The sequence below is a fragment of the Ciconia boyciana genome, chromosome 1 (genome assembly GCF_034638445.1).
Source record: "Ciconia boyciana chromosome 1, ASM3463844v1, whole genome shotgun sequence".
Taxonomy (NCBI): domain Eukaryota; kingdom Metazoa; phylum Chordata; class Aves; order Ciconiiformes; family Ciconiidae; genus Ciconia; species Ciconia boyciana.
In genome coordinates, this window is record NC_132934.1 from 2,262,515 (window position 1) to 2,287,425 (window position 24,911).

The 24,911-nt window shown below is 50.8% G+C and overlaps 2 protein-coding genes across 3 annotated transcripts in view; both read right to left on the reverse strand.

Annotated features, from left to right (window-relative positions):
• Positions 1–6,955: 6,955 nt before the first annotated feature.
• On the reverse strand, positions 6,956–7,992 carry LOC140652748 (calmodulin, striated muscle). Its single transcript, XM_072863998.1, has 2 exons — positions 7,439–7,992; positions 6,956–7,233 (listed from the first exon to the last, which is right to left on the reverse strand). Exon 1 carries the CDS (start codon positions 7,921–7,923, stop codon positions 7,474–7,476), a length of 450 nt encoding a protein of 149 aa, XP_072720099.1. The 5' UTR covers positions 7,924–7,992; the 3' UTR covers positions 6,956–7,233; positions 7,439–7,473.
• A 4,833-nt stretch (positions 7,993–12,825) lies between these two features.
• The window catches only part of NET1 (neuroepithelial cell transforming 1), a 54,981-nt gene continuing 42,895 nt past the window's right edge, over positions 12,826–24,911 (reverse strand). Inside the window, exons 1-10 of one of the 2 annotated variants that reach the window (XM_072857106.1) lie at positions 24,685–24,839; positions 20,000–20,107; positions 19,027–19,194; positions 18,180–18,242; positions 17,645–17,741; positions 17,445–17,521; positions 16,691–16,948; positions 16,262–16,432; positions 15,188–15,374; positions 12,826–14,812 (exon numbers count right to left, since the gene is read on the reverse strand). In XM_072857106.1, coding sequence (XP_072713207.1) covers positions 14,412–14,812; positions 15,188–15,374; positions 16,262–16,432; positions 16,691–16,948; positions 17,445–17,521; positions 17,645–17,741; positions 18,180–18,242; positions 19,027–19,194; positions 20,000–20,107; positions 24,685–24,777 — 1,623 coding nt within the window. In that variant the 5' untranslated portion in view covers positions 24,778–24,839 and the 3' untranslated portion in view covers positions 12,826–14,411. Of the gene's footprint in view, positions 14,813–15,187; positions 15,375–16,261; positions 16,433–16,690; positions 16,949–17,444; positions 17,522–17,644; positions 17,742–18,179; positions 18,243–19,026; positions 19,195–19,999; positions 20,108–24,684; positions 24,840–24,911 lie in introns of those variants that run through there. The other variant, XM_072857103.1, reaches the window with a different exon arrangement.

The following is a 24,911-nucleotide window of genomic DNA, read 5'->3' on the forward strand; positions in this document are numbered from 1 at the left end:
TTCTGCCCCTCTACTCTGCTCTGGTGAGACCCCACCTGGAGCACTGCATCCAGCTCTGGGGTCCTCAGCACAGGAAAGACGTGGACCTGTTGGAGCGGGTCCAGAGGAGGCCATGGAAATGGTCAGAGGGCTGGAACACCTCTGCTATGAGGACAGGCTGAGAGAGCTGGGGTTGTTCAGCCTGGAGAAGAGAAGGCTCCAGGGAGACCTTACTGTGGCCTTTCAATACCTAAAGGGGGGCCTATAAGAAAGATGGCGAGGGACTTTTTAGTAGGGCCTGTTGTGATAGGACAAGGGGTAATGGCTTTAAACTGGGAGAGGGAAGGTTTGGGTTGGACATAAGGAAGAAATGTTTTACGATGAGGGTGGTGAGACACTGGGACAGGTTGCCCAGAGAAGTTGTGGATGCCCCGTCACTGGAAGTGATCGAGGTCAGGTTGGACGAGGCTCTGAGCAACCTGGTCTAGTGCAAGATGTCCCTGCCCATGGCAGGAGGGCTGGACTGGATGATCTTTAAAGATCCCTTCCAACTCAAACCATTCTGTGATTCCATGATTCTATAAAAATAGGCTTGTTTTTATAGCAGTCACAGGGGATCTCAGCCAGGGGCATGCTGGCTGAGATTTTGAGAGGACACTGAAATGATGAAAAACAAGCCCCGCTGTGCCCCCCAAAATTTTAGTCCTTCTTTCCCAGGGATGCTTCCCATGTCTCGCTGAATCCTGAGGAGAAGGGCTGGGACTGGGGAAACCTCTTCCCCCCGGGCAGCTTGCAAAGCGGTTGGGGGGGACCCTGAATCCTGGAAGAAAAATGGAGGCTGGAAACAACATCCCAAAAACCAGGGAGGAAGGTGATACTCTTTGGGGACAAAGGGACAGTCCCTCTCTTCCCTGAGAGCTGCTCTCCGGCCAACCTGCTCACCGGGTCCTTCTCATGGACTGGAGGAGCCAGTTGGGTGAGGAAAAGGTGCCTGTGGGTTTTTGGGGAGGTGGTTTTTGGGGAATTGGCACCGATTTGTGATGGGAGTGTGAAAAGCTTGAAAATCTGCAGGTTTTGTTGTAGCTGGGGTTGCGGGGAGCCTCTTCCCCCTCCACGGTGCTGCTTGGCAGTGCTGCTCCCCCCAGCAAGAGCAGCAAAACCTCCTCGGGGAGTGGGAAATATTTGACCGGCTGGGTCTGCACCAGCCACATTTTTGCAGGAGAAAGACAAATCCTGGAAAAGCTTTGAAAATCTGCTCCCCGAAACAAGCCTGGGCGGCTTTCCGTGGGCGGGCGGCAAAGGAATCGCGGGTCCCCCGAGCCAAGATGCTCTTTTATTCCAGCAAAGCTCTTAAGTCTGCAAACATGGGCCCCATTTCACCTGTATTTGGGTTTTTCTTTTTCCCTTATCCTGGGTAGAAATGAATAGCAACAACAAATCACCTCTGGTTGATTCAATTCCTACCTCTGGGCTTCAGTTCTCCGCTTCGCAAAAAGCTTTTTTGCATTCCCCAGATCTGTCAGTAATAGAATTCCCGCTGATCTCGGCTCGGGGCAGGGGGGGTGCGTTTTTAAGGAGAAAAACAGGAATTGAGGGAAAGTTGTGCAAACTCAGCCTGGCTGGGGGGAAATGGGGAGTGTGGGGCAGGTTGTCCCTCCCTGGATGGGATGAAAATAGGGCAAAAAATGGGGATGGAGGGACTACAAAGCAGTAATTTCTTTGTTTTGACTTTGCCTGGGCTCACTTTTTTTTGGGAGCATCTCTTCTTGCAAGGGCTAATTTGGGGTTAGTGTGGACCAAAGCGGGAAATTAAGTTGTTTTTTTTTTTAAGCTATAAAGAAGGGAAGGCGCTGCGCTCTAAAGCTGCGGAGATGGAGGGTTTTATTGTTTGTTTATCTCTGGGGGTGATTTATAGAGCTACAGCACCATCCTCCTGCCTATGCCAGGGGAGAAAAGAGGGAAAAGGCCCCAAAAACTCCTTCAGCTGGGACACGGGGAGCTGTGGTTACGTGGGGCTGCCGGCATGCCGGCGAGCGGGGCCGCGTGCGTGGCGGCTGAGGTCATGGCGCTATTAATTTCCCGTTAAAAGCCCTGACGGCTCCGGCGCTGCAGGGATGGAAAATGAGGCAGCTCCAATTGCGGCTGCTGCATTTAACCCCTGTGGGGATTTCTGACTTTTGGGGTTGAGAGAGCCAAATCCGACGGTGCCAATGATAAGACTACATCCCTTGAAGGTTGATGGTCACCACCTTGGCCACCCTATGGCTGCTGCAGGTCTTCATCCAGCTCCTGGGGGGCTCAGGGTCCCTTGAGACGTCCGGGAAACCCTCCTGGCGCCTGCAAAGACCTCCTCCAATTTAATCCCCCACCAGCCGGCTGGGCTGGAGCCACATCTGCCCACCCTGTGATGCTGGAAACATGGCCATTGCTGAGCGCCCAGGGGGCTGCTGGCTGGTTGCATTTCATGCTCCAAAGGCCCCGGAGCTGAGACCGGGGGCTTATTTTGGTAACTTGAACTTGGGAAACCCCTTGGCCGTGGAAGGGGGGAGAGGAGCCTTGTGAAATGCAGTGGCAGCTGGGGGCTCCCAGCGTCCCCGCGAGGAGCCCCAAGCGTCTTTGTAAAATCCCTTGGGGCTTTACGCTGAGCCTCGGGAACACTGGGGAAATGAGATGGGGGTGCTGGGGAGGTGTCCCCCTCCTTGCAGTAGGTTGCAGGGCATTCGAGCAGCCCTGGGGCTGCTTTCAGCTCATCTTGAGCCCCAAAAAACTACCCGGCATGGGAAGAGCATGGGGACCCCTGTCCTGGTCCCCTCTCCTGCTCACGCTTGTCCCCGTTTCCTGGTTCTAGTCCCCTGTTTGTGTCCCACTTGTCTCCTGCTCCCACTTATCCCCAGCACAAAGACTTGTCCTTGTCTCCTGGTCCCACTTGTCCTTGTCCCCTGGTCCCACTGGTCTCTTCTGGTCCAATTTGTCTCCATCTCCTGGTTCCACTTGTCCCTGTCTCCCGATCCCACTTGTTCCATCTTTGGGTCGCATTTTCCCCCTCTCCTGGTTCTTCTTGTCCCCAGCTCCTGTTCCCACTGGTGCCTTCTCTTGGTCATGCTTGTCCCCAACTCCTGGTCTCATTTGTTTCCCTCTCCTGGTCCTGCTCTCCTGGTCCTGCTCTCCTGGTACCATTTGTCCCCTTTCCTTCTCCTGCTCATCCCCACCTCCCTGTCCTGCTTGTCCCCTCTCCCTGTCCTGCTTGTCCCCTCTCCCTGTCCTGCTTGTCCCCTCCCCTGGCCCTGCTCTCGGGGGCAGCAGAGGCAGTTTTGGTGCAGACCGGTGGGATTCAGCGCAGACTTTTGGGGCCAGAGCCCAACGCAGCCCCCCAAGCCCCATCACTGGATGCCCTGGCAAGCGCAGCCAAGAAGGTAACGTGATTTTGGCCTGGCTGTGAGCTGAGACCAAGGAAACTCGTGTCATGCAAAGCAGCTCAGTGCCTTGGATGCTGTTGGGCATCTGCATCCTGGTGGTACCCACAGTTCCATGTGGGACAGAGGGGTTAATGCAAAAAAAAAAAAAAAAAAAAGGGGGTAAAACCAACCGCTCCAGTCCCAAAATCGGGCACTTTGCCCCGAAGCAATGCCCCCCTGGTGCAACCTCAGGCTCAGCACTGGCTCTGGCACCAAATTGCTCCATTCAGCATCATCATGGCCATCCCTGCGCACCGTTGCCCATATTACCCCATGCCCTGTGCCTGGCTGCAGGGTGATTTGTGGTTTGGTTTTTTTGATTTTTGTTTTTTTTTTTTAAATTTCTCCTGCAGACAGTAATTTCTCCTTTTGCAAATAACCTGAAAGTGGAAAATCAGTGAGAAAAAGCACTTTAAAACAGGTTAAAAAACACCCCTGAGAAATGAAACTGTTTTCCGCCAAACTAAATATTGGAAAGACGTATTTGCAAAGGATTTTTTGGGGGTTTTGTTTAGTTATTTATTCCCCTGTGCAGAACCTGGCTTGCCGCAACCCAACTGAGCTTTCTTCCGCGGTATCCCCTAACCCCTCGCCCCACTAGCTTGGATCAACCCCACTTCAAAAATCTTTTTTTTCCCCACTTTTTTATGGCAGCTGGGTGTTGAGGAGCCTCCCCTTCCTGCGGGCAGTGACATTTCCCAGGCAATACGTCATGTTTGCTTAAGAGCAGAGTTATTGCCGGGGAGGAGGCAGGGAGCCACAGCCCCAGGGGGCTGTGGGAGGGGGGGGAAAATGGGGGGAAATGGGGAAAAAATCCTGCCCTTCTTTTCAACATCCTTTGGGAGGGCTCATAAAAGCTCCTGGGTCCCTCTTGGGGAGGTCTCAGTATTGTTTCCCCAACATTTAATTAATGTGTTTTTAAAGCCCAGTTGTTGAAATGTTATTAAAATGTCTCGTTTTACTAAAATAAAAATGGAATGGGGAGAATTTGTGACTGATTCAGGAGCACTGGAGCAGATGCATCTCTGGTTCCCCATGGTGGGTGATGCTGGGGGGTTCATGAGCTGCTTTTCTCCTAAAAAGTATCATTTTAGAGAAAAACTGTGTCCAGGTGAAGCAGAACCCTGAGAAGGGAAAGGGGAGTGATGGGGGGGTACGGTTGGGCCCCTGTTTTTGGGTGGTGCTGGAGCCCTCGGTGGCTTTTTTGTTTGAAAGGCTGGAGGAAAATATAGGGAAAGGTGGTGGAAGATTGTTTGCCAGTGGTGGAAATGGGATCAGCTACTGCAGTCTGGATCCCAGAGATTTCCCCCAAGTCCCATCCCGAGGGATTCCCCATGCCCCATCCAGCAGGGTCCTCCGTGTCCCGTTCTAGGTGATCCCCATGTCCCATCCTAGATGAACCCCCCACGGTCCATTCTAAGTGATCCCTCATCTGCCACCCCATGTGGTCCCCCCTCAGGTCCCATCTTAGATGATCTCCCAGATCCCATCCTAGATGATCCCCTAGGTCCCATCCAGGGGGATCCCCCAGGTCCAATCACTTGGAGGATCCTCCAAGCCCCATGCTAAGTGATCCCCAGTGTGCCATCCCAGGTGACCCCCCCCTCCCAGGTTCCATCTTAGATGATCCCCCAGGTCTTATTCCAAGGGATCTCCCAGGACTCAGCTGAGATAATCCCCCAAGCCCCATCCTAGATGGTCCCCCATGTCACATCCCAGGTGACCCTTCTCCAAGTCCCCTCTTAGCTGATCCTCCACGTGTTATTCCACGGGATCCCCCAGGTCCTAGCCTAGATGATCCCCCAGGACCCATCCCAGGTCACCCCTACCCCAGGTCCCATCCTGCAATCTCCATCCCCAGGTGCAGGGGACCGATCCTGACCAGGTTTTGGGGTGGAAATGACCAGTGTCTCCCTTGGCACCCTACGTCCCCCCCTTTTCCCCCCACCTCCCAGGCACTGAGTGCATCACCTGTACCCACTCAATTAATTTAATCATTAACCAACACTTGATCCAAACCGCCCTGTGAGTCATGGATCAGCCCCGCGTGGCGGGAGGCAGTGTGCAAGCTCCGGGACAGATCCTGCACACCCTGGCAGCTCCTTCCCCTCCAGCAGAACAATCTGGGCCTGGAAAGCTGGCTTTGGAAAGCAAAATCCCCTCCCCTGGCAATGCTGAAGCAAACAGGACCCTTCCATCTGTCCGTCTGTCTATCCCAAGCGACGCTGGTGGAAACCTTCCTGCCAAGCTCCTGAGCATCAAACTGGGGGGAGAAATGGGCAAATGTCTCCAGCGCAAAAGCACAAATAAACTTTCTTCTCCGGGCCGGTGCCGCTGACGATGGGGCTGCAGGGCCAGTGTTTCTGGCCAGGGTCCAGCCTCCTGTTAAAGACCATCGTTAAGAAAAACCAGCTCAGGATAAGTGGCGTGAAAAAATACTCTGGTAATTAAACAACCTCAGAATAGAAGGAGAAAAGGTCAAGTCTAAAAATACAGGGTATGGTTTTGCCTCTGAAACATACCATTAATAAATAATAATGTTTTCTGGGAGGTCTAATTTTAGCGGCTCGGGTACAATAGCCTGGTGTGACTCCTTCACTTGTCTTGATTTTGCTGGAGTTGGGGCTTTTTTTGCCAGGCTTTGCCGCGTTCTTGTCCCCTGCAGAGCTGCAGGCACGTTGGGTGCGCGAGCAAGAGGGCAGCACGTGGTGAAGGCGCTGGGTGCTGGGCTGGGGGGGGCCGTGCCTGGGCTGGAGTGAGCGCGGGTGTGCTCAGCCCTGCCGGCTGGCATGCAGGCACCTGCCTGTTTTTCCCACTGTTGGGAAAACAACCTGGATTGCCAAAGATCCCGGCCCCAGGGATAAGCTGGAGGTGGGGGGCGAGTTCCTCGTGGCAGCTTGAACATCCCTGGAGCCGCAATGTCCCCCGTGAAACAGCTATGCCCCGCTCACACCTCCTCCCCATTTGCTCATTAGTGCCTGAGCATTAATAAGACCCATTATAATTAATTCTCCTTCAAACCCCTCCATGTGGTGAATCACCTCAGCCCGGGGCGGAAGGGCTGCTGCAATTCGGTGTCACCTTCTTTGTGGGGAAACTGAGTCATGGGGAGCATGACAGGGTGGATTATGGCCAGGAAAGGTAAATCCTGCTCTCCTTATGTTTGGGATGGGGATTAGGGCTAAATCCAGCTGCCAGCTCTCCTCTTAGCTTCAGTGGGGAGAAAAGGGTCCCCAACACCCTGGGAGTGCAGAGAGCAGACCCCAAAAGTGAAGGGGATTTGGGGGTGGGGATGGCCACAACCCAGGGGGCTGCAGCTGGAGGGTGCCCAGCACCCATGAAGGGCATCTTTCCAGCTTGCGGTGAAGAAGGATGGGGGGGGGAAAGAAGATGGAGGTGTTGCGGGGCTTGACCCTGGCTGGGATGCACCAATGTCGGTGATTTGGGGTTTGTTTTTTTTTTAGCAGGGACCCCAAAGAGAAGCCAAAGGAAACACTGGCAGCCACCAGGACATGGGGGGACATTGCTTTATTGGACTTGGCACGGTGCCACAGGACGCGTGGTGGCCACCGGCACCTCTATGGACACAAGGGGTGCATCTCTTGGTGGGCAGTGGGAAGAGAGCCCCCGTGTCCATCTGCACCCTGAGCCCCGTCCTGCCAGATGGGATGCCTGCATCCGATGCAGACACTGGCTGGTGAAGCTCCGGCTGGGATAAATGAGGATCTTCCAGCCCAGGATGGTGGAGAGAAGGTGGTAGGGGATGGAGGGGCTGGGCAACCACCACAATCTCTGTTCCCTACAAAGAAATTAAGGAAAAATTAAAAACAGCACCATGAACATCGATTTTTCCAACCACCAGCAAGAGCTGCAGGGCAGGAGGTGGTTGGGATGGGTGATAGGCAAGATTTAGGGTGGTCGTTGCAATGGGTGGGGTGGACCCCTTGGCCTGGGGCTTTCCAGGGACGTGGGGTTGGGCGCGAAGACGCATCCCAGTGAGTTACCTGCGGGATGGGGTTGGAGGTCGGTGGTGGGGGGCTCACTTCTCCGTCATCATCCTCACGAACTCCTCGTAGTTGACCTGGCCATCGTTGTTGCAGTCGGCCTCCTTGATCATCTCATCCACCTCCTCATCCGTCAGCTTCTCGCCCAGGTTGGTCATGACGTGCCGCAGCTCCGCTGCGCTGATGTAGCCGTTGCCATCCTTATCGAAGACGCGGAAAGCCTCACGGATCTCCTCCTCGCTGTCCGTGTCCCTCATTTTCCTCGCCATCAGCGAGAGGAACTCAGGGAAGTCGATGGTGCCGCTGCCATCGGCATCCACCTCCCCCACCATGTCCTGCAGCTCCGCTTCGGTGGGGTTTTGCCCCAATGAGCGCATGACGGTGCCCAGCTCCTTCGTGGTGATGCAGCCATCTCCATCCCGGTCGAAAAGGGAAAAAGCCTCCTTGAATTCGGCAATCTGCTCCTCCGACAGTCGCTCGGCCATGGTGCTCCCCACTCGTACGTGGCTCTGCCCCGGCACGCCGTGGCGCCGGCGGGGAGGTGTGGATGGGGCCTCCTCCCTCCTTCCCTGCCTCTCCCTGGATGAGGAGGAGGAGGAGGAGGAGGAGGAGGAGGAGGAGGAGGAGGAGGCGGGAACTGGGGCACACGGGAGAGGCCAAGCCACGGGGTCAGCAGGCAGTTCATCCAAACCCTGACGGAGTGGGCAGGGGAGTTTCGGGGTGCCGGAGAAGAAGGGTGATCACCAGCCCCCTTGGGCCACCCTGGCTGCAGTCCCGCTTGCTCCGCCAGTGGCATTTCGCAGGGCTGGCTGCTAACGAACCCCCTAATTAAGGGCTTTGCGCTGTGGCTTGCAGCAAAGCGGTGGTTTCGGGGAGAGGCAGGGCGCTGGCGGAAGGGGAGTGATACGCACTATTTTTGGCTATTTTAAGGCAATTTTGGTGGGGTTTGGAGTTGTGCAAAGGCCTCCAGCCCTGCATGGGGGGGCTGAGATGGGTCCCCCCAGTCTCCCCAGCCCCAGGTCCACCACGGCGATGCTGGCAGCGTGTCAAACCTGCTGAGGGAGGGTTCCCTTGTGCAGGTCCAGGCAGAGCCTGGCTGCCAGGAGCTGATGTGCTCCATGCTGACGGAGACCTGAATCAGCCGTGACACCTCTTCTGGGCTCCCTGAGAATGGGCCTGCAGCCCCCGGGGCAGCTGACGTGGTGGTGCATCAGGTGAGCCGTGTCATGAGTCCTGCCCCGGTTAGTCAGGGGTTAACCCCAGGGCTGAGTGAGGGTTAACCATGTTGTAATGGCCTACTTTCATTTTTACTCATCTCTTACAGCAGAGAGTACAGCAGGGTTCAGAGCCAAATGACAATGAGGGCTATTTCTCTGTCCATCTGTCCATCCATCCTACCATCCATCCATCCATCCATCCATCCATCCATCCATCCATCCATCGATCCATCCATCCATTCATTCTCACTACATTCCATCGATCCATCCATTCATCTGTTCATCCATCCATCCATCCATGCGTCTACCCAACTGTCCATCCAGCCAGCCACCCAACCATCCATCCGTGCGTCCATCTATCTACCCAACCACATTATCATCCATCCATCCATCCATCCATCCATCCATCCATCCATCCACCCCACCAACCAACCATCCACCCAGCCATCCAACCATGTGTGCATCCATCCACCCAATCACATTATCACCCATCCATCCATCTGTACATCCACCCATCCATCCGGTTGCCCACCATCCATCCAGTCAGCTCTCCAACCATCCGTCCATGAATCTGTCCATCCACCCATGCATTCACATCACCATCCATCTACCTCTCCCTCCAACCGTCCATCCCTCTTCCTATGTGCTCATAACAGCCAAGCGACCTTCACCAGCTGGGCCAAGGAGCTGATTGACTAGACAATCAGGCGCAAGCAGAAGATAGTTTGACTTCCTTGGCTACAAGAAAATGGCACCAGTTTACCCCAGTTTAACCCAGTGAGGAATCAGAGCTGTGGAATTTGGAGGGAAGGCCACAAAACAGAAACCAACCCATGGGACAACTGAGGAACACACGGGAAATGGGGTCTCCAGGTGGGACAAAGTCTGGGAGGGGATCACCATCTCAAGGAAAACCTTATCTAGAAAAAACTCTGAGCATGTTAAATGCTGCAGTTGCAGGGAGGAATCGGCCAAGCCGTGCCGGGAACCTGTCTGGCAAGAGGCACGGCACTACTCGCCCCGCGAGTGCATTTCGGGGAGGGGAGGTCCTGGCAGCTCCTCTTGTGCAACGAGCTGCTCCTTAATTGTCTGTCTAATTGCCTGCGCTTGCTGTTCTGCTCCAGATTTAATAAGATGGAATCAAAGTTGCTGTGAAAAAGCCCCGGGCAGCCAAGCAAGGAGCCGAGAGGAGGGGGAGCTGGCTCGAACCCAGCTGGGAGAAGCAAACACCATCAGATAACCGGGTGTTTTCAAAGCCTGGGAGGATTAAGGTGTTTGTTCAAGCTACAGGGGGACTTGTTTGAACTCCAAAATGAGGGTGGGCTGGGTGGTGGGGCCCTGGGTCACTTCGCTAAGGACGAAGGGGTTGCTCCATCCTGGGTGTCCCTTGGTGCTGAGCAAAGCTGGAAGCTGAGCTGAGCTGGAAGCTGGAACCCCATCACCTCCCCATTGCCAGTGCCTGCCACCTCCCCATTACCTCCCCATGACCAGCACCCATTGCCAGCACCCATCACCTCCCCATGACCAGCATGCATTGCCTCCCACGTTTGCATCAGTCTTTGGGAGAAGGTTAAGCCAGCCCTTGATTTTGACTTTGCTTAACTGCACCCTCATTAGCACGGCAGGATAATTAATCTAATAAAACTGCCTGCTGGCCCATAAAATCCTGCGGTTTATGGCCGGGTCCCATTGATGGCATCCGAGATGGGCCGTGGGGTAGGATGGGAAAGTGGTGAGGCCACCACGGTGGGAGGCAGGAGCACGCAGCCACCGGCTGGCGGGTATTTTGGCAGCCGATTTTCCCAGGATGTCTCCAACCGGAGCTGGAGAGGTCGATGCTTTGACGAAGGAGAGTGCAAGCGGCCAATGTTAAAGCCTCACACGGCGTTTTCCAAGCGGCATTGCGCTGCTCAACCTCAGCGTCTGGCTTTGAGTGGTCTGATCCAGGTTAACAGCTAAAAAAACCCCCAGACCAGATGGTTAAAAACACCCAGTTGGATTATCCCGAGCCTGCGCAACTCGTAACGCAAGCCCAGATGTGCGCAGATGTGTGCGCGGCGACGTCTGGGTTTGCATTTGCAGACAAAGCGGCAGGGGGAGGCTGATGAATCTGTGGAAAAAGAGAAAGTTGGAGGCGGAGAGGGAAACTGCTCCGACAGGGAAACCTCCGCGGGGCCCCGTGCCCCCGCGTGAGCCCAGACGTGCCGAGGCCGGCCGGTCCCACGAGTGTCCATGGGGATGGGGAGGAACCTCCGCAAAGCCCAGCATAAATTGCATCAGGGTTTAATGTGCAAAATGGGATTTTGGAAAGGCTGAGCTTGAGCATGATCCCGCAACGGCTGCGGGGGTCTCCAGGGGACAGCAGCTGCTGGGTGTAAAATTCGGGCTTTGGTGGCTTGAGTTTTATTTTAGACATCGTTTCAAGGGAGGTTTCCAAAGCCGAGGGTGAACTGCAGGGTCTGCAGGGCAGCGCTCCTGAAGTTGGGCTTTTCTAGCCCAAGCGAAGGGACCGTGGTCCCACTTTTGGGTCTGCCAGACGTCACCGTGGCAGAGGAGGGAGACTGGGATCGGGGTGCTGGGGAGATGCTCGGGACAGGGACGTGCCTCGCTCTGACCCCGAATCCTGGAAGGTCTCACCTGTAAATTGGGGTGGCGTTGGCTCCTCTCCACATGTAGCACCCAAGCCGGGTGGATCCCCAAAGGTAAATATGGGACTGGCGAGCTGCTTGCTGAAGGCGGAGGTGCCCATGTGTCCGCTGGGCACGGACGCCGTCCCTTTCCCTGGCCGCGATGGGGACGTTGCTATGGCCAGGGGCTCAGCGGAGCTCGAGGACGTGGAGCTGGCCCAGGTCCCCTCCTCTGGTTTCACCCCGCTGTGCCCTGGGGTCCCCCCGTACATGGGATGGGGGATCTTGGCTCAGTGGTTTAGCAGCACAGGCGAGGGCTGGCCAAGACCCAACGGAGTTCAGTGCAGGAGGAAACCAGGAAAGCCCAGCTTGTTTAGTCTAGCAAAGCCAGGGCTGAGGAGGCGGACTGCTGTGGTCTGCACATTCCTCCCGGAGGGACGGAGCGGGGATAGGAACCACCGGGCGTCAGGGGGAATTTACTTTGAAAGGGAAATTAAGTTTTTGGCTAATTTGCTGTCTGTTGGCTACAGGACGACGAGACGAAGGTTCAGGCCCAGCCTGACGCGCGGGAGGGTAAGCAGGCTCTCTGCAGGATTTCCTCTCTGTTGAGGATGAGCCGCATGTCCCAGCAGCTCACTAATCCCCCCTTTTATTTTTTTGGCAAAATGAGCCTTTTTTCCAGCTTCTCCCTGCTTGGGAAGGGCCGAGTCCCCTCCAGATGAAAATTCAGCTTCACAGGTCCAAAGCTCAGCTGTAAACCCTGTCCCTGCAAACGGAGCTGTGCCTTTCCTCCTGAGCAGGGCTCCGGGGGCACAGCAGGGGACCCAAGGGAGCGTGGCCAGCCCGAGGGAGCTGGCATGGATCCGGGGCTGCTCTCCCTGGGAGCTCCAGCCGTGCCCAGACACCCCCCTACATGGTCAGGCTGCAGCTTTTGAGAGGGCTGCGAGGACCCGATGGTTTCATCATGCTGCTGCTAACCGGGTGCTCCCCACCGCCCTGGGGAAGCTGCCCCGGTGGAGGGGAGTCTGCCCAGCGGGTCTCAGGGCTGCTTCTGAAGAGGATTTTTAAATATTTGCTAAACGAGGAGCCTTTCAGTTCTGCGGAGTGGTTTCTTTTCTGTAGGAAGGAGGTTTCAGTGCCCCAGGCGGGCAGGGATTATTGCCACTGCTCCCTTTTCCTGCAGAAACGGAGGAGAGTGATGCAACCACTGGAGTGATGCAGGCAGCTGTGCCCTGTTTTACAGCCACCGCCCATCGCAGACAAAGGGCAGAGGCTGCCGGGCCGCATGCTGCCAATGGAGCCATAAACCTCCGGCTCGTGTCCTACCCGGCCGCAGCAGCACAAAGAGGAACAGTGACAGAAAAAGGGTTTTGAATAAAGCCACAGCTTCCTCCTGTGAGCTCCAGCCCTACACCCGGAGCGTGGGGTGGTAGGCCAGCTGCGTGCGCTTGGAGAAGTGCAGGTAGGTGCTTATCTGCTGCCGTTTGGCAGCACTCACGGCACGAGCACGTCCCTCCCAGGCAGCGACTCAGACGAGGCAAGCAAGAGGCTGTCAGAAATTTAATTGTACTTGGCGTTCGAAACTGTACAATACATTTACAGAGAACCACACGTTTGTGTCTATGTACACCCTCTTCCCCTTTCCAGCATTACTGGCCAAACGTGACAGGCAATAACCCCTTACACACGAGCTACGGCTCCTCGAGCACAGATTTCGGGTAACGCTCAAGGACGGGTATCGTGGGATCGCTGTCCTCGCCCCATCATCACCAGTCGGATGACAGGAACAACCTGTTGGCTTTGGCTCAAAGCTGTCACCACTTTGTTTCCTACAACGCTTTGCAGCGCAGTTACCAAGCTGGCATCTCTCACACAAATCTTTGGACCGCTAGAACACGGCAGTGTCGCCGTTACGAGTATATACAACTGCTCTCTCTTCTGTCCTTACACCTCATCAGCTTCAAACGCTTTCTTTTCTCTACCTTTCTACCACATGCAATAACCCCTTGGTTGCCTCCAGTCCTGCCTCCCTGCGGAAGGCGTTTCATTTCCAAAAGGCAACAGTAACAAGAAAAATCTACCTTCACTCCCTGCTATTCCCCTCTAGCTGCTGCTCCTCTTCCCTCCCCAAACCCTTTACAACATTGCCTAAAACCTTCCTAAACCCTGTTAGCAATGCAGTTCTCTTTCAGTAGTCCAGAGCGCAGGCAAGCCATTTATGTCGCTCATCGTTAACGGGGTACGTTGAGTGTCTCCTCCCAGGCACCGGTTCCGTAATGCTATGGCTTGCCTGCGCTCCGCGGAACTGTGGAGTGACGTGAGAAACGGTACGTACACGCACACCTCAGAGCAAGAAGGATCAAGTACTTGAAAGGAAATGCCAAGTCTGAACAACAACAAAAAAATACAAAAGTAAAAAAAAAAAAAAGAAAACCAAAAGAAAACAAAAAAAACCCCCAAACAAACTTGAAACAAAACAACTAATAAAAAAATTAAATATCTGGCAGGTTACAAGAGTGAAAATGAGGAATGTACAAAGGACACACTAAGATGAAAGATTCCAGTAGGTAAATTGAGAACCTGTTGAACCTGGGGTCTGTTTTTTTTTTTTTCCCTACTTTTTTAACAGGAGAAGCTGCATGGCTTACGATAACCATACACTGCAAAATGTGCGCTGTGCAAGAAGAAAACGTGAATTCAGGTTTCGAGTCCACTTTAAAAGGACCCTTGTGGTGTTGCTCCATAACCCCCTGCAAAGGGAGGTGCTGCCAGGCTCGCGGTGACGGCCCAAACTCTTGCTTTAGCTTTACTGTTTTCCAACCTCAGCCACCGCGCGTGGATATCTTTCAGAAACCACCGTGTGCTCTTCAAATCTCCCATGAGCGGTCGAAAGCACGAGGGCTTCCGAATCACTCACAGCATTAAAACCACGTTCAAAGTGGCCATGTATGTAAAAACAGACTCCAGTTCAACAGTGTTAACTGTATACCAGTAGCTGCCATTACAACATAAAAAACAAGAAAATATTCTGTTCAGTAGAGTGAATCCAATCATGCTCACATTACAAGAAAAATGTACACATTATTTATAAATAAACAGTCTTCCACCAGGATGTCGCTGGGCTCCTCTTTACACTAGCGTTTCTTTCCGCTTGCCACTTAGCTGCTTCTCCCTCGTTTTTCTGTGCCCAGACGATGTTCTGTGTGTTTTCACGCCCTTGGCTTCCTCCGAGTCCAGGATGGAGCCACACTCGGATGTGCTTTCGTCTAGCTCCATCTCGGTTATGCCAGACATGGCAGACTGCCTCTTCTGAGCTTTGATGTTGGGCACGGAGGGGTTGTTCTCCTCTGACTCTTCGCTCAGCTCTGGCAGCTCCTTCAGCTCTGCTGCGGCAGCAGTCGGCTGGAAGGGAGCGATGGCGGTTCGGATGCAATTAACCCATTGCTGCTTGTGGAAGACATCATTGGCCTGCAGCGTGTGGGACTGGCCCGGGGAAGGATCTTGGAAACGAACTCGGAAGATATTTTTAGCTGAAGATAAACATAGGAAAAAGCAGATCAGTTCCTAGCTCAATATTTAGAGATTCCATTGCTACACAAGCGACCTGGACTGCCCTGCTCTGCTTCAGGGAAAGCGTTCAAAACCCCCCCAAACCCCACAGCCCAGCAGAGACATGTCAAAATAGATGTTTTCTAATTTGAGCACCAGCTGCAAAGCGCCATATATAAGTTTATGGCCACCAAATATAAAACTGCAAAGCCCAGCAGCGACAGTCTAAAGGTGGACGTTAACACATGTCACATGTCTGCCATCCTACAGGAACCTCAGTCCATGGGGATCTATGTCCTGGTGTAATCTCTCCTCACCAACAGATTCCCATGCAGATGAAGCGGTTTGGTCCATACCTTTATCGGAATTGCCAAAAGCTCCTCGGAAGGATCCTCCCATTTTCACATCGCCATCCTGCAGGTCTTCGAGGAGCAGCTCCTGGACAGGGATTGGCTGCCTGTACACTTGGTAGGCCTGACGCTCATTGCGAGTGACTGGCCGGGTCAAAACCAGGATGTCTTGGAAGAGGAAGACGTAGAGTTTCTGAAAGGGAAAACACAGGTGAGTATGAGCGAAGCGTTGTACTCTGTATTCAAAGTGGTTACACATCCTCTGGGATTCAAGGCCACGTTATCTGAAGTTTCGACTACATTAACTTTCTCACGGTTTCCCATTACAGCAACGTAGGGCCCTGGCAGTGGTGGCACAGACCAGACTTACATCAACACGTTTATTATTTTAATGACCCTTAAAAAGTGAATTATGATTTACAGATGCCAAGAATAGGATGATTAGAAGCAATATCTTTTCTGACAACACAAAATGCTTCATGTGTACAGAAGTGTAATGGCCAAATTAAACAAAAAAAGCCCCAAACAACAAAAAAATAAAGAAAACGGAACAAGATTTGATGTTTAAAACGAGGTTACTCCTGCAAGCCAGAACAAAAGGCAGCAAACTCTTGAGTACAGCAGGGTCTTTCAGCGCTGCTGCAGTGGGAGATAACCTTCTGGCAGTTCATCTCAAAGCCAAACAGGCTTTTGCAGGAACACTTTTGTTTGGAAGAGCTGTGCGCCAGCACTTATAATGGGGAATGTCAGAGCACCTGAAAGTAAACAGCCGGCAGGAAATCCCTTTTGATGGAGTGCTTGGGCACAGAGCACACTTTCTATGGTAATTTTGTGCTAATTATTTTCCAGCTTCTGAAGGCCAATTGTAAAGCTGTCAGCAGGAAACTTTCCCTTACACCCTGAAATGCAGACTGCCATCAGGTGCTTTCTCTTTTGCTTTTTAAATTTAGCTAATTGTCTAAACTAACCCTAAGGATGGAAGGGCTCCTGGTCCTGCTATAACAGACAAACAGTTTTAACTACCTCTGAGGGAAGGTTTTCAAACTTGAGAATTAATTACCATGACCACGAGGGACTTACATGTCCATTTTTATTCTTCAGCTCCCCATGGCACAGTAAAGCTTTGCTGCCTTCAATCCTCGGGTCCTTCTGCTTCTCATCCAGGTACTCCAGCTTGTCAATGTAATACTGGCACTCTGACTCCCCCTTCTTCAGGTTGATATCAGAGAGGACTCCTTGGATTATAGATATCTATAAACCAAAACATTTACAAATGATTAAATAGTGACCTGTGCTTGTGTATCTTCCCTTTAAGTGCTATTTAAGAACTCCAGATGATGGACCATGTGGCCTGATCTCTCATGTGCTTTCATGAGGGGTTACAGTCACAGATTTGTGTCCATTGAGAAAACCACCCCACGAAATTCCTGAGGGTTTAAGAAAGCTTTCTGAAGCTCTAGAATGACAAGCTTATGTCAGAACCCTGATCATGAAATCACTATTACTTACGGCTTCTTCCAGAATCTGGACATCGGGATGGTCTTTGGGAGTGTGCCTCAGGATCTCTTTCAGGAGCAGCGGATATTTGACCAGCCGACTTCGAGGAATGTCCAAGAAGCTCCAAAGGTCGAGCTTGCGGCTGAAAGGAGACTCAAGGCAGCGCTGAAGGAAGTCCTGCACTCTCCGGTCCTGCTTCTTCTGATCCAGAAGTGCTTTGGCTGCCAGCTGATTGCTACAGTAACCTTTGTAGGCATGGAGTCGTGGTAACTGCAGGAGAACAGAACAATGTTCAGGAGTGAAATTCCATGTAGGAAAAGCAAATCACATTAATGTGTCAAACTGGGGGAGTTCTACTTCCCTTACTGCGATATTTTGCCCAATAAAAAAAGCTAACAGACTGTCTTGTATATGCAGGCAGTCTTTTGTGAGGAGAACAAGGGCATCCTGCAGGCAATGCCTTTGAAGTTCAGATGTTTGAGATTAACAGCGATAACACTATTGAAATCACATCAGTGACAAACAGTCCAGAAGATATAGACATTTCAAACATAAATCAGTAAGTAATTGCAGTCACACTAGCGTAAGTCTCCAGGGTGAAATCGTGGCCCATTACGGCTGACAGACTCCCATTGTTTTCAGTGTAGCCAGGATTTCCGTTTCAATCTTTCACTCAAGGCCACAAAAGCCCGCAGCTTTTCGGCTTCTAGCTTTAAACGTTCTCTAAGCGTATTTTTAGCCTGCTGTCTCTATGTTATGCACTCACCCACTTCACAAGAATGGGCCCAATCTGCTCCACTGTTCCATCTGGTTTTGTTGCTTCTCCTAAACTTGCCAACAAGTCTGGAATTGAAACACAAGAACAGAAATTGCATCAATGCCCCAGTAAGCTGTTCTGATGTGAGAAAGCATAGAGTTTAACTCTTTAGTCAGCACATTATGTGAAAATGATCCAGTTGCTTTTACCTTCATGCAGAGGAATATAAGAATCCAAGTCGCCAAATATGTGGGTGAGCTCCTCCTCAGACATGATAGAGAGTTTCAGCATGGGATCGTGATAGGCCTGTCAAAGAACATCAGTGTTAAAATACATTAAAGTCTCCCAAACCCAAAAGCTGACAGTTTAAATATGAGGGGATGTATCATGTGCAGGACAGAGATGAAGTGAAGCCAACAGAAACAGTAACACCGACTTTGATCGCTAAAAGATTCATCTCTGTATGAAGGTATCAAATGAAAAGGACTTTCCTGTCTGAACTGTTCTCCTCTGGGAGAGGGTTTCCCCAACTAGCTCTGCAAGACTGCAAAGCGCAATCCTTTTTTGGCTGGGTTTGTTGCAATCAAACCAGTACTGTAAGACTGCTCACGTCAACTTTCCAGGCCAGCTTTCAAACTGTGGATTCCGGGCCTGATAAAGCTGATATGTAATGTTTGCAGGTGCAAAGAAACTTCATTATTATCTATAATATGATTACTGACTGCAGGAAAAAATACCACTCACCTTTCTGGCAAGCTTCAGGTCTTCGATTAGGTCCTGCTCTCCCCTGGACATTTCGTATATTGCCTGTGAGGAAGGGGATAAAGCGTCGAGTGTAATTTTTAATCCCAGTCTTCCACTCCAAGAGCCTTTTAGCTCACATAATATACATCCTGTCTCTGCAGCTTGAATAGGCAGTTTTGCCATCTGAATCACTGTATGCCACCTGGGCATGACAACCTCAAGTAAATCTGCCGGCTTTCCCAGCTCTGAGAAAGCAACATTACTTACAACTGTGTGAAAGCTCTGACGCTTGTGCACAAGCCAAATTAAATATTAGCGCCTTTTAAATCACTGCTTTTACACAGGCAAGTACGAAAAAAACAAAACCCAGAAAACCACAGAGGTCAAATCCCAGGCGTCTTTAGTCAGCTTCTGTGTTGTCACTGAAGATTTGTCTAAGAACTACAGGAAAAAGGCAAGCCAAGGTCTCGCTATTTGGCTTTCAACCAATTGTCAAGAGCTTTAAGAGAAAGACAGCTGGCTTTACAAGGAACCCGACTTTGGGTCTGCTGCAAAGCAACCAGTGTGGCTGGGTCTCGAATTTCAGAAATGCTGAGCACCCCCACGGAAAGAGTTTGGCATCTCTGAAGGGTCAAACTGCGGAGACAAACTCCCTAGTGACTCAAGAGAGAGAAGCCTACCTTTTCCCATGCCTAATGCAGAAATAAATCTAGTGGCTTAGAAATGAAGGTGCACAGGAAGATACAGTCACCCACAGATGCTCATTACTCCTTCCCCCGCCAAGGAAACAGCCCAAGCCAAGGCCTCGGCTGCCTCTCCCAGTCCTGCTGTTTAACGGACAGCCTACCTCCTGGCGCTTAATTTCTTTGGTGCTCAGGGACTCTTTCATGTTGACATCTAACATCTCAGACCAAAGTACGCTGTTTCTTCTTTTAGGAGGAGTAGGAGCAGCAGATCTGCTACATGACTTCTGGGCACAGCCAGGAGACTTGCTGTCACTGCGAAGGGCAAATGACTATAGGGATTAAAAAAAAAAAAAAAAGTAAAAAAAATGTAGAGCCACCATTTCAGAAGTACAGAAGTATTATAGTATTATCCATACCCCTGCCAATCCTTCATCCTCCTCTGTTGTACAAGGCAGGAAAACACACCCAGACACTTTTCCTCAGATAAAGGAACACTTTAATCAAGCTGCTGAGAAAGCCCTGAGAGCCCAGAGATTGGCAAGCTTTTCCATGTGCCTCTCCCTGCACTGATCCAGCAGCAGCGCTTGGAAGGAGGATGGGCAGGTAAAGCTTGGGTCTCTTTCCAGAGTATGAGGAAGTAAACAAACTAGGATCATAATTCTACCTATAATGGGGCTAATCGAGAGCCACTTGAACTTTGCTCTCATGATTTGCGATGTTACTAAAACCCAGACACAGAAACGCTCTTATCTGCATGCGTGGGGTATAGGGTTCCTTAGACAACACTCTCTAACATTACTGAAACATTGCTGAACAGCGGGGTCAGTTCACATTTAAGCATATGCTCCAATACACCTATCTCAAGTACTGGAACACTTTATCAACTAATTCTCCCTTATCTGAATCAGTTTATCTTTTTTTACTGCTTAAACCCTCAATAACATGGTTGGTTACCTAGCAAGCTACCTCTGAACTCCTGCACTCTTCTTCATCCCCAAGTCCCAAGCAAGCTTTCTGTCCTTGCATGAATCATACAAGAGATGCCTTTAAATCCCAGTGCCTGTTTTACCCCCATGCAGCCAGTACCTTCTCCATGTCTCTACACTTCTAGGACTAGAAGGCTCTGCTTTTTACCTGTATTGTCTGCCCAAAGCGCCGAACTGCACCATTTCTTACAGGAGAGATCAAGTTCGCCAGGGATGTGACCCGTGCTAAAGGCCGAACCCGCTTATTGCTTGGCTCCTGTAAATAAAGCAGAGAACAAATTGTACTGGCTGTGACTCCCGCTTCATTTCTCAAGCTGCCCAGGCAGGTTTAAAAAGCATGAACCCACTTAAGGAGTGGGAAACACAGCAAAGAGTGTTTTGAAGTAGCCATTCATCTTGAAAGCAGAGGCTGTAAATATTTGTCTGAACTTTAAGGCTGCAATTAAACTGCAGAGACTTTGCCCAGTGTAAAAGAGGCAAGATAACATACACGTCAGTCAGAATTCAAACTAGGGCTCGAACAGGGACTGTTATGGTTTGAACATAAATAGACTGAAGCATTCTCCTCTGCAAGGCAAGTGACTGTCATCTAAAGATGGAGCTGTGATCTGCTTCTCCATTTTATAATGTTTTCCTTTGTAGAAAGAATGTGTTTTTCCATTTTAATTTTATTTTGGAGAGAAAATTAGCAGTTGGAGCCCAGGACAGCCTCAGTAGCTCTTCTAACAAACAGCAAATGACCACATGCTGAACATTCCTGCGAGGCACACGCACACGCGAAGTGGATAAAGTTTAAAACCTTCAGTTTACAAAGCTTCCTCCCCCTTCCTCTCCCCCCCCCACCCCCCACAAGTCATCATAATTTTTCTTATACATTGCTTAAATTTGAAAGATAGAGCTTCTGCTTTTCTACACCACTAATCCCTGCCGGGAGCCCAGAGCATTTTCAATTCTGTCCTGACCGAAATGCTGCCAAGAAAGAGGAAACGCCCCATGGAAACCTCCTGCTGCTTAAGCTCAGATCAGTTTTTAAAACCATGCTGGCAACCCTACATATGTTACATCAAAAATATTGTGTTGTAAGGACTGTACAGGAAAGGTGTGCACAACGGGAAGCCAGGAAGAGATGGACTCGGAGCTTAAGGCTAGGAGAAAGGCTAGATGAGGTGCCCTGGTGCTCTTAAACATCTGGCAGATGGTTGGACGTGACTCATCATCACAAGGAAGTTTCTTAGCCTGAAGTTCAGATGAGCTGATGGAAGCAGCCTCTTTTTTGAGTTCATCTCAGTAGAAATTCTACCAAAGCTTTATTAGGCATTTTTGGTTAATTACAGTTGAGTCTCTCCCTCTTATGTTTCAAAAGGCAAAGACTGAGAAGACTGCTTAGGACAAGCTCTCTGCTGTCTTTATTTCCAGTCTGAGATTGCAAGATAAAGTGCCCAAACGCTTTGCTTCTGCGTAGCAACAGAAGTGACAAATGCTGAAAACAAAAAAGGAGAATAGGAACACACAGAACTGGATTCCAGTCATGAGACTGAGGAAGCATAAAAGCTACGTGTGTAAGATCTGATTTCAGCAACATGACCCGGGGAGTGGCCCGCCTGTCTGCCTACACGCAGAGTTAAGCAACAGAGAAGGTTAGCTCACACTGAATTAAGCCTTCAATGTGGCAGGGGGGAAACATGAAAAGAAACAATTTATGAGCGATGCAGAACAGAAAGACCTCTTGGCACAGCACAAAGTGTGTTCAAAGCTGTGCTTGAAATGTTTGGTAATCTCAGAACTCTGAGGGTACTACAGAAATGGGGAAAAGCTATAAGAGAGTGCCTTCAACCCCGGGACCCTGACCCTCATCTGGGTTTAGATACAGCACCGGGAACACTGCAGTCACTTCTTTCCTTTGCCAACCATGAGCTACTGCACTCAAGACAGAGTCAGTCAGGAAAAGGATTATGCAGAAGGCTGGAAAGTTAGGCCAGGCTCAAAATAAGACAAGGAAACTTTAATTAATTACAGACGTTTCTGAGTGGAGGAAAAGGATAAGTAATTTACTTCTAGAAAACCATGTATCGGTGTACTAGAATAAAGGGACGCAAGCCAAGAGAAGCTTAAGAAACTGCAGGAATGTAAGCAGAAAATATACAGACATAAGCCACACACAGCTCTGTCAAGGCCAGTGATATAAATAGCATGGAAAAGAAAAACGTGACACTGAAAATTAATAGCAAGAAACCTCAGTGCTTTAGGACGCTTGTACAGTCTTTCGCAGCTCACTGTTAAAGGGTCAGTTCTGCAGCCTTTCCAGATATAAGATACAACGATACACTATCTGCACCAAGGGACATGTGTGAATGCCTTCCCAGCACATCTGTGCTAGGCTGAAGCGACACATGCATATGCACAAGGTCTGGCAGAAGGCATTCCTGCCTCTCCGTTTGGGACAGGCAGTACAAAGGGGCTCCCTGGGATTATAAATCGCCACTTTTCTGAACAGTCGATATGTACCGAGACATGCAAAGACAGGCTTGAAGTGAAAAGCACTGCTCTCTTGAACAAGAGGGAGCAGGGCTCCCGAGGAGCCCTCCTCTGCTCTGCAGGGGGAGGAATTTCACACAGATCGGCATGACCAGTGTTTTCTGTGCATGCGATGTGCTCCCCTGGGGTGTTCGGCCAACAGAAAAACTTCTGTACACTATAAATTCAGCTTAGCCAAAGGCTACTTCCCCTCTCTTAAAGAGAAACAAATCCCACTTTCTGTCCTGCGAGTGCTCTCAGACATGAATGGCTCAACTGCCAAAAAACCGCATCTGTTTCTTCTTCTTCTTCTCCTCCTTCCAGCGATATCATTTGATCCAAGGCAGGGAGGGGGAAAAAAAACAATCCCTCTCCTTAGAAACTTCACCTTCTCCGAGATCTGCGTTTCAGCTTGGGGTCGTGTACTCCACTTACAGTCAAACTCAGTCGCAGTGTAAGCTGAGACTCGGCGCAGTTCATACTATGGATAACTTTGGCTCAGTATTTTTTTTTTTTTAGTTCTGTACTTGCAAACAATGATTAGCCTGTCTCCACGCTGTATTACTTACAGAAACCCAGATTAGAATGAAGTCTGTAAAGTTTCTGTAACAAGCTAGTGGTGTTAAGCATTACAGCACCAACAGATAATTAGAACCCCAGCGAGTTCAACAGCACTTCTGCTTCCATTCAGAATTTTTTTTTCCAGGGGACTCTTTATTAAAAGTGAATATAAATATATTATAAACGTACACGCAAAAGCTAAATTTGTACCTCAGTGCGTCAGCTGGCAGACAAGACTTCACACTAGTGGAATTTCTTCAAGTGCTTCTAAGTGCAGGTTAACTCTTCACATTGTGAAAAGATTACACCTTGCTGCTCAAAAGAAAACCAGGCTCTACTTTTGAGCAACATTTTCCCCTAGCAGCATGCACGCCTACAACCTTTCCCCCGTGCTAGGTAATAATTAGTGGTTTTTACAAGGATCACTTACTAGAGTGCAATGTTCTACGCGCCAGTTCCAGACTAATGCGTACAAATACGGTGACAAATCTAAAAACCACGCACAGCAAAACTTTTCCTATTAAGCCAAATAAAAGCAAAAAGGGATTTTAGTCACGAGCTCGAATAATTCCTGCCAAAAATCATCGCCACCTGACTATCTTATTTTAAGATTCACGTGCAAGGAGCTCGCTGAATCTCAAGCTCTGTTCTGAAAACGGCTGTCTGCACTCAAACCAAACAACCAGCCTCCGGCTTGACACGTTGGTACGGAGATTACAACCCTCGCCTTTCTCAAATTCAACAGGCTGTTCACAACCAAGGGATAAATCTGGCCTCACGCTCCCCTGATAACTTCAGTGGCTCTTGATAGCAACTCAGTACCTGGCACTATAGGAGCGTTGGCTTAGGAGTTGTTACTCAAGCCCAGACCCAAAGTGTAACTTCACATACCCAGCGAGCTGGTTATACCCTACAGAAAACACACGTTTTAAGAATTAGATGCGATTTACTCTCCTTTAAAAGATCTGGTTTATGTTACTTCTCTCCCAGCATCTGGTTTCCCTTTTGCACAATGAGATTGCCCAAGTTAGGCTGTTTTAAAGCCAGGATTTCAAGAGGCTGGCGACTCAGACCGGAGCACTTCAAGCCCCGGAGCTGTCTGGAGCCGCCTTTTTTTCTTTTCCACCTCATCTCACCATTAATCTCAGCAATAAAAACCCTGCCCAGGGCAGCCGGTCCGTACCTGGCTGCTGAACTTTTGCCTTCTGTCGCAGCAGGAGGCATGCGAGCATGCACCAGGAATGCAATTATTCTCATCTACATAACAACAGATTATAAAAATAACAATACTTCAAAAAAAACCCAAAAAACAAACCACACCCAACCAAACCTCAAAACCCCAACCAACCCTCTCCCCCCCCCCCCCTTTTTTTTTTTTGGTTTATGCAGCAACACTTTAATTCGGAAAAATCCTGTCAATGGAAAGAGCGCAGAGACTAACAGGCGGTTTTTTAATGAAAATCCCGCTGGGAGGAGCAGGGTCAGGTGAGGCGCCGAGCTCGGCTTCGGCTCCCTGGTCCCACTCCTCCAGCACAACCTCCCTCCAGGGACTATGAAATTGATATTTCTTTTTAAAGGCTTTTTTTTTTTTTTTTTTAAGTCGCTGCCTGCACCTCACTCTGGGGCCGGCTCTCAGCGGGCAGCGCACCCGGCTCGTCGCCTCCCCTCAGGCGCAGAGAGCGGGAAGGTGGAGGGGCTCCCAAACCCACCACTTTCCCCTCAAAAAACTCTCCTCTTTTTTCCCCCTCGCCTCCTCACCTCCTGCTCCCTGAAGGACTGGTTCTGCGCGTCGATCACCCGGATAGTCCTTTTGATGGGCAGCAGCCCTCCGAGCTCGTCGTGAGCCACCATGGCCGCCGACCGCGGCGTCCGCTCCCTCCACCGCCTCAGCCCGCGCTCATCCCGGCTCTGCGCCCGCCGCCGCGCCGCGCCTCAACCTCACCGGCGGGGGCGGGGCTACCCAGACGGCCACGCCCCTCCAAGCA